The sequence below is a fragment of the Gambusia affinis genome, linkage group LG03, assembly GCF_019740435.1.
Source record: "Gambusia affinis linkage group LG03, SWU_Gaff_1.0, whole genome shotgun sequence".
Taxonomy (NCBI): Eukaryota; Metazoa; Chordata; class Actinopteri; order Cyprinodontiformes; family Poeciliidae; genus Gambusia; species Gambusia affinis.
This window is the reverse complement of record NC_057870.1, coordinates 32,762,476-32,771,488: the sequence shown is the minus strand read 5'-3', so window position 1 is coordinate 32,771,488 and position 9,013 is coordinate 32,762,476. Positions and strand designations below refer to the sequence as shown.

Here is a 9,013-nt window from a genome sequence, read left to right as displayed (position 1 = left end):
CATTTGATTTGTTTTGAGCAAAACATTTGTTTAATAGACAGAAAGTATTTTATGCATATTTAGTTTGAAATCAAAGATTGTTAATCTGAGGAAGTTAAAACTGTTGATATTCCTGTTGGATCAAACCAATCAGACCTTCTGATGAAGGATCCACTGTCAACCATCTTTGTTAATGATTATCTCTTCATGAAGTTTGCTATCATTTTATTGTTATAACTGCTGTTCAAATCTTCTCAGGTTATAATCTATCAAATAAAATACTGAGGTAGATTTCATGCTTACATAAGAAAAAGTGAAAACAGAAAAAAAGTCCAAATGTTTTGGGATGTTCAATTATTGTGAACATCCCAAAACATTATGAATAATGTGTGAATAATGAATAATTGATTGACTGAATTTCATTTATTTTTTGGGAGCACAAATGAACAAAACAGTTCAGAACTCAAGTTAAGAATCATCACTGAGAACAAAAACACAGGAAAGTCCAAAGTTTCTGGCCCAGATGGCGTCCAGACAGACAGCAGGGTGAAACCAGCCATGATGGTAAAAACAAAAAACAAAGGAGTTTATGTTTAAATCTTAAAAGATTGAGATCAGTTTCACCAACCTCTGATGTCAGATTATCGTTTCTTCTTCACGCTGCTGAACAAACGTTTTCACTCTGGAATAAAATCACGACTCGTTTCCAGCAGTGAGCTGACGGAACGACGAGGAAAAGACGAGTTAATGTTTAACATCCAGGGTTCAGCCTCAAGGTGTAACATGTTCTACCTGGACAGGATCCAGTTCACGTCCAGTTCATCTCCAGTTCAACTCCAGTTCATCTCCACTTCATGTCCAGTTCATGTCCAGTTCATCTCCAGTTCAACTCCAGTTCATCTCCACTTCATGTCCAGTTCATGTCCAGTTCACGTCCAGTTCATGTCCAGTTCATGTCCAGTTCAACTCCAGTTCAACTCCAGTTCAACTCCAGTTCAACTCCAGTTCATCTCCAGTTCATCTCCAGTTCATCTCCAGTTTATGTCCCTTTACTGCAGGTTTACTGATTTGTCTGTCAGAAGAAAATCGTTTTCTGTTCCCAGCGTTTGGATTAGAAACAGAGATTCTCAGGATCAAACACACTGAAAACATTCCACTGTCAGAGAAATGTACTAATATGTGAGCATTCCTATATTTTCAATATTTTGTATTTATAATTAAAACATGTTGTAATATATTTCATACTGATTCTTTCAGATGTATTCATAAACTGCTGGAGAAGAGGAACAGGAAGCTGTACCTGGTTCTAGTTTAACAGTTCTGTTAAGTTCTGCTACAGAACCAGGAACAGCTGAACCTTTTCCTGAATCCGTCACCTGGTACCGCCGGCTGCAGCCTCAACACAGGACTTCATACATCTTCATACAAAATATTATATAAAATATAATGTAAAACCTCCTGTTTACTGACACATGAGGACGTCAAACCCTAACCTCTAACCCCTAACCTGACCCTGACCCCTGACTGACCCCTAACCCTGACCCCTGACCCTGACCCCTGACCCAGCAGCAGCAGTAAAAACACAGCAGGAAATAAAAATGTTTTTTTTTATTGACAGATAAGGAAAATAGTTTTGATTAAGTTCATACTTGGCATGTTCAGCAATTTTGGTTTTGAGCACAAAAATGTAGTGTAAAATACTGAAAAATAAATTAAATATATATATTTTATATTTAAAGAAAATCATGTGATTAACAAATAATTTTATTGGTTCAGCTAATTGTTAAATTAAATTATCATTTAAAAATATTTCTTGCATTGTGGAGCTATTCTGCCTGGATTGTCATAAATTAGTGGAACTGGAACCATTTTCTGCCCAGGGCCCCAGAAACCTTTTGTCCGTCTCTGTCCGTGTTGCATTGATTCCTTCCTGGTCCTGAAGATCCATTTGTTTGATCAACTGTTACCCCGCAGACAGGCAGCATCATTAAACCCTCCAGGTCCAGTGGGCCAAAGGGTTTTACAGAAGTTTGCGTTAATTGCGCAGCCTGAGCAACAATCAGCATCACTCTGCGCAGCTGCGCCAGTCTTCAAACTGCTGGGAAACTTTCCAGATCGTTGATCTGTAAACCTGCAGAGTTTCACTGACAGGAAACAGAATCTGAGTTCTGGACTGGATCTACGGAACCTGCAGGTTGGGACGCGTTAAAGGTAAAAACAGAAGCAGCACTGAGGCTGCGCAGAGTCACCGCTCACTGTTAGCATGAGCTAAAATACCTGATAGATATTATCAAGTTAAAACAGCGGTGAGCTCGTGGAGCCACGGACTGATTTACATAAAAATCTCCCCAAAATAGGAAGAAATGCAGCTTTCATTCTTCTGTTTAGTCAAAATAACAAGCTGTTTGTGTTGAAACTGAAAATAAGGGGGACTGTCAAACTAACATCCAGTTTTCTCCTCTAAACCAGTCAGAAGTGTGAAGCGCACCAGTAATTATAAACCAGTGTGATATTCCAGAGATTAAACCAGATTAGATTCACCTGGACATTCAGGTGTTGCTGCTTTGAAGAAATCAGGTTTGAAAGTCAAAACTTCAGAACAACGAAGAGAATCTGCAGCTTCTGATGAATCAATGAACAGAAATTTAAAAGTTTTTATTGATCTGCTGTCAGAGCAGCACGAGGCCAGTTCACATATTTAAACAAGTTTTTCTTCACCTGTTTAAATAATCTCTAAAGTTTTCACCTGCCTCAACTGTTAGGATTTTATTTCTGTATTTTGTTAGTTTTGATGTTAAACTTCTGAGAAATGACAAATACAAAAAAGCATGAAGATGGACATTTTAAAACCAGTAAAATAATTTCATATTGTTGTAGATTGAGTTGATCATTAAAGTTCTGTTCAGAAGCTTTTAGAGGAAACAGCCAGGAGGCTTAAAACCTGTAAATCAAGAATCATTTTCAGTTTAATAAACTTGAAATAAATCCTTTATTTTCCTTTCAGTTTGCTGTCTGACGTCAGATCCGTGTCCAGGTTTGTATCTGAGCTGTGATGAATCTCCCAGCAGCTGCTGGTTGTTTTCTGGATCCGTTCAGGTGAATTCTGCTCAGTTTCCACACAGCAGCCTTCAGTCTTTTGCATCTTATTTCCCTTTGTAAATAATATGAACGATGCAAATTTCAGCTCCCGCTACATCAGGACACGTTCAGTTGGTTCTGTGGGTCTCGGATCAGAATCCAGTTTTAGGGAAGCGTATGCAAATCCATGGAAACGTTGAGCAGGTCTACAGAGAGCCGCTGTGTCAGAGAGGAGCGTCAGGCTGCAGGTAGGAACGCTGACTGCACAGGAGGTTCATGGCAGTCAATCTAAGATCAGACTTTTATCTTGATTTTAAAGAAACTATTGATGAGAGGGTTGAATTTGTTTCAGAGTTTTTCTCCAGTCGATGTTCTGAGGAGTTGAGTGATCGACGTTCCTGTTCTCCAGTCGATTGGAGCCGACGGGTTCCTGGGAGTTAAAGGACGTTTTGAGTCAAAGGTGTTTTATCCAACTGGAAGAGTTTTAGCATTTTTCAAAATGTTTTGCTTCTAAAGGAATCTTCCTGCAGGATCAGGTTCAGGTAAACTGTTTGATTTTATTTTTCCGATCTGATTCTCTGACCAGATTAAAATATTTAGTTTGTTTTCTCGGTTCATCAGCTGATCTTTTTCATAGTTTTAAACAATTTATAGACGTTCAGGATGAAATCTGTTTGGTGCTTATTGGTTGTAGGCTGAGGAAACTGGCCCGTTTCCATGACGACCAGCACGAAGGGCTAGTTTGGGTTCTGAGTTCTGGGTTTTGGGTTCTGATGGAACCGCATCCAGTGACGGTTCCAACAGAACCAGACTGAACTCTGAACAGCTTCATCTGTGAAACATGAAGCAGAAATATTGGTCATGGTGAAAATGAATTTTACCTTTTATGTTTTCATCTCGTTTATTAAATTATGTAAACATGGAGGAGGGATCCGGGATCTGGGTTCCGGGTTCGGGTTCTGGAGTCGTTTTGGATCCGTCTCATAGTTACAGATTGTATCAGTAAAGTTATTGCTTCGTATTCAGAGATGAAAAATATTTGGCTGTTGCTAATGCAGAAAGCTGATCGTTTCTAGAGGAATCTCTGTGTAATCAGGCAGTTACTGGATCATCTGACGGCCGGAACCAGAACCAGACTGTTTGGGTTCAGGTGGTTTTATTGCTGCTAGTGACCCGATGGTGAAACTCCGGGTTCATAAAGTTTTCTGTCAGTTTTGTTGCTCCATAGAAAGAAGATGCAGAAAAACCCCAGACTGGGATTCAAACCCACAACCTTCTTGCTGCAGGGCTTCAGTTCTGCCGAGGAACCTGCAGCAGCTGATTAAACCCAAATGTTTCAGCTTGTTCTGGGTTGTTTCTGTTGTCATGGTGATGTAAGACGACAAACCTGGAGACGTTATAATAAAAGTGACGGTGAGTTCAGGATTCCGAGCTGGGAGAGTTTATCTGACCACTGGAACCAGCAGCAGCTTTGGTTTGGAGTAAAATGTAGGAAATGAGCTGCTGCTCTCAAACATCAACTGTTATGTTGCTTCTGAAATCATTCAGAACGGCTCAGATTTTATCCTGAAGGTGGAAGATAAAAAGAGCAGAAGAAGAAATGAACCAGGACAGTTTACAGTTCAGCAGCTCAAACTGGAGGAAAACCTGAGACTTTCTCTCTGAACACGTGATCACTGTGTGTCGTTATCGGATCAGAACCGTCAGTTTGGGAACCTTCTCATGTTTTAGTGATTACACTGAGAAATATTTGGTGTGTCTGTGTTTTTCTCCCTCCCAGCTGTGAGGAAGTCATGATGGAGTGAAGACTGAAGCTCCGCCTCCATCCAGCGGTTCGGCTTCCTCTCGGCTCGGTCATGAATCCGTACGGAGACGATGTGTCTGGGTTTTGTGGCGGTCCGGTTCCGTACTCGGCCTCTAACCCCAGTTACTCCATGGATCCGTATGTTCCTCCGTTCATCCAGACGGGTCACAGCACTCTGCCCCCCCCAGTTGCTCATTCCACCCCCGCCCTCCCTGGCCCCGCCCTCACTGGCCCCGCCCCCAGCTCCATGCTGCCGCTGCCGGCCTTCAGCCCCACCAGTAACCCCTACGCCCCCGCCGACCTCCAGCCGCCCCAGCTCTCCGTCCCGGACCTCCAGCCGCCCCCAGACGAGTCGGGTCCGGACTTGGAGTGCGCCATCTGCTTCAGCGAGTTCAACAACGTCTTCCGCTGCCCCAAGATGCTGAACTGTAAGCACACCTTCTGCCTGGAGTGCCTGGCGCGTATGAACATCAAGTCTGTGGAGCCCAGCGCCATCCAGTGCCCGCTGTGCCGCGGCCTGACCCCGCTGCCCCCCCTCGGCCTGCCCAAGCTGGCCACCGACTCGGACGTCCTGTCCTACCTGCCGGCCGCCATGCAGAGGGTCTACAGCATCCGCTTCATCCGCAACAAGGGGAAGCTGCAGGTCAAAAGGTCAGCCTCGCCTGGAGTCGCACGGTTTTAGGCTTTTCTGTCTGAAACGGAACAGATTCGACTTCCTTTAAAACTAAAAGGTCAGGGGTCATTGTGTTACTGTGGCAACGATCACTCAGCAGGTTTTCAAATTAAAACTGGTGTTAAATGTTTGTGCAGCAAAAATGTTCCTTTGTGGCGCTCTCACTTTATAGATAAATGTTTCCAAAGGTCGTCGAAGGTCAACCAGCCAAACTGCATTTACACCATCGTCCTGCGGCGCCAATAGCAGCACAAACGATTCATTTCTATAAACTGTGTGAGCAGCTGGTCTCCGAAACAATTTTATCATAAAAATTATAACAAACAATTTTTAACAAACCATATTTAATTAGATCTTAATACGGGTCTTGGCTGACCTTTGACCTCTGGAAACTTAATATCTTTAAAATGACAGCAGCACAAACAAAACATCGAGATGAATTTAGTTTAATTTGACGGTGGTGGTGAGGAAACGTCACTCAGGTCACTTTTATGTTTTTGCTGTAAAATCCAACATGGCCGTTCAGACGGTCCGGAAAACATCAAACATCAGATGTTTCAGGGGTTAAAGGTCAGAATTACTTCGTTCAATCTGCTGAGTGAAAGCAGCCAAAGTCAATCTGAAGTTGAGCTGCAGAAAATCCTGCAGAACTTTAACCTGCTGAATGAGACTGACCTTTGACCTGTCGACCTTTGACCTGTCGATCAGACGTTTAACTTGTCCTGAAGAGGTTTGACCGGCTGGTTAACAGAGTTCTGAGATAAATATGGATTATTTGTCTCAGATAAAGTCTAACATCATTTGAACAAACGCTCCTGTTTTTGGCTCGGACTCCAACTGAACCAGAAACACCAAACTGAGCTGCAAACTCACTGATCTGTTTATCAACGAGGACTGCAGCAGGTCAAAGGTCAGCTTTGTTGGAATGTTTCTGTGTTGCTGAATCATTTTATTGCAGCTGGTTAGTTATTAAAACCTGGCCCAGATACAGCAGCTTAGCATGCGGCTAAACGCCGTAAACTGAAAATAATGGGAGGAAAAGCAAAGTGCAGGATTTATCCACCACTCGGGTTCCAGATCTGCTGATCGGTCCCTTTAATGTCAAGGTCATATTAAGGTCAATGACAAACTGTGACCAATGAGTCTGAGATCTGGATGGAGTAATGAGTCTGAAAACAGCCATAAATAAACATGTGCAGTTAATCACCATTTAATCATTAATATGAAAGATGAACATCAAAACCTGGAGGCTTTAAAACTCACCAGGTAAAAATAACTTTATTAAAGCACAATACAGATTAAATATTCTGCATATTTACATTTTCAGGTTTATTTTACTTGATCAGAAAAACCCAGAGGATTTGATTAAATATGTCTTAAGCTGTTTGGCTGAGAGTTTCCCTCACAGACCAGGTTCATGGCCTAGTCCAAGGCCGGAGGGCCTGGAACCTTTAGCTGTGTCTCCACTTCAACACACCTGAGTCCAATCATGAGGTCGTTATCAGGACTCTGGAGAACCCGACTGTTCTGAGGAGGTTCAGCTGTTGGATTCAGGTTGTTGGACCAGAGAGACTCCAAGAGCTGCAGGACACCGGACCTCCAGAACCAGGACTGCCCACCCCTGGCCTAGTCCAAGTCTTTAACTCCAGAGCTGAGGAAACCGGGTCTGGTCCACATTTGGTTGGTTTCTGTGGCTCCAGAAGCTTCATGTTGGTCTGTTAGGAACCAGCCTGGATGTTTTTGGTCTGAAGAAATGAACCAAAAACAACCAATCAGATTCAGGAGGAGGGGCTTAGCGCTGTCTATCAGCTAATGGAGGACAAACGGCTCCCAGTCAGGAGCTCTGTTTGTCTCCAGTTTGGTTCTGACTGATCCGGTTCTGTTTCCTGTCTGCAGGTCGTCTGACAGGCCGGGCCGGCCGGGTCGGCGGTCCATGACCTCTCTCAGGTCGGTGAACCGGACTCTGGACGTGGGGCGTCCCAGCTCGTCCTCCAGGGACGGCGGGGAGGCGACGGGCGGCGTGGGCGCCCTGTTCCGCCTGACGGGCCGACCCGTCTGCCGGGCCTTCCTCCTCACCTTGGTGGTGATGATGATGGTCGTCCTCACCGGAATCATCATCTACTTCTTCACCAAGCCCAAAAACTGACCTGACATCACTTCCTGTCTGCTGGGAGGAAGAAAACTGAAATGTTTCTATTTTATTTTAAACCCTGGAGTCTGAGCTGAGCGGGACGCAGCGGACCTTCATCTTCCTCATCTGGGTCAAAACGAACGATGAGGATGATGATGAGGATGATGATGATGATGATGATGATGATGGTTCACATCTGGAAGGATTTTAAAGGAAGAGCTGCTGCAGTAAATCTCATCACTTCCTGTTTTTATGTTAAGGGTTCGGAACGGGAAAGGTCGATCCCGGGTCAGAATCCTGTTGATCAGAACCGGGTCAGAGGCGGTCCAGTTTCCTTCCAGGTGAATCTAGAGGTACCAAACTTTAAACTCACTTCAGGATCAGATCAGTTTGGATCCACTTTCACCTCACTTTGTTCTGCTGCTTCAGGTGGTTCTGGTTCTGGTGCGGTTCTGGTTCTGGTACCGGTTCTGTCCTGGTACGGTTCTGTCCCGGTCCTGTTCTGTCCAGTGCGGTTCTGTTTCTAAATATAACCAGCTCTCTCTCTGCTGACGCAGCTCAGGTTCCCTTTTACTCAAATCTTGACAGATTCATGCAAACGATCCGGATCCGGCGGTTCTGCTGCTCCGTTCAGACAGAGTTATACACAGAACCAGCGGCCGGTTCCGGTCCAGTAAGACCCGTTCTGGCGGGTTCCTCTCTGCGGCAGAAATTTGCCTGGATGTTAAACCATCAATGCTTCCCTTCACAGAAAGTTTCCATAAATACTCAGCAGAGGAAGCCGGTTCTCTGGGTTTGGTTCTGAGGAAAGTTCTTATCTGGACGGTCGGGTCTTTACATGAACCCAGTGTTTGGACTCTGGTGGTACTTTGGGTCTTTCTGACTGACCCAGTTTGATCAGAACTTTAAATGGACCCAACCGAACCGAGCCGGAACCTTTTCAGGCGAACTGCTTTGAATATGAAACTTGAGCTGAAATCAGAAACGGTTCTGAAACGTGATCGGTCCAGATCGGTTCTGTCCGGTTTTATGTCCTGTCTCACTGTGCCATGAATAATAATAATAATGATAAATGTTTTATATTTTTATAACCTTTTAAATCTCGTTCTGTTTCTCTGTTTTATTAAATTTAAATAAAGTTCTGGATAAATCCAACAGGTTTTTGGTTTTGACTTGATGAAACTCTGTAGATATAAAACATTTTAACATTTTTAAATCGTGGATCAGATTTTTTTTCTGTTTTTGTTTCTACATATTTTGTATTTCAACATTATAAACTTTCCTGACTGAAATGTCAGATTTAGTTCCCATACTTTAGTTTATTCTGTAAAGCTGCATGGTCTAGTCA

At 43.6% G+C, this 9,013-nt stretch overlaps 1 protein-coding gene across 5 annotated transcripts; it reads left to right on the top strand.

The window, feature by feature from the left end:
- The first annotated feature begins 1,858 nt into the window (after positions 1-1,858).
- On the top strand, positions 1,859-8,820 carry LOC122828683 (RING finger protein 225-like). Of its 5 annotated transcripts, none has more exons than XM_044112462.1 (6): positions 1,859-2,190; positions 2,984-3,075; positions 3,164-3,305; positions 3,410-3,599; positions 4,838-5,512; positions 7,431-8,820. In XM_044112462.1, exons 5-6 carry the CDS (start codon positions 4,914-4,916, stop codon positions 7,678-7,680), a joined length of 849 nt encoding a protein of 282 aa, XP_043968397.1. In that variant the 5' UTR covers positions 1,859-2,190; positions 2,984-3,075; positions 3,164-3,305; positions 3,410-3,599; positions 4,838-4,913; the 3' UTR covers positions 7,681-8,820. The 5 variants fall into 5 exon arrangements, with proteins under 5 accessions (XP_043968397.1, XP_043968396.1, XP_043968399.1 ...); XM_044112461.1 differs by having other exon boundaries at positions 1,860-2,190; positions 3,410-3,517; XM_044112463.1 differs by having other exon boundaries at positions 1,946-2,190; positions 2,984-3,013; positions 3,410-3,517; positions 7,431-7,926.
- The last annotated feature ends 193 nt before the right edge of the window (positions 8,821-9,013 follow it).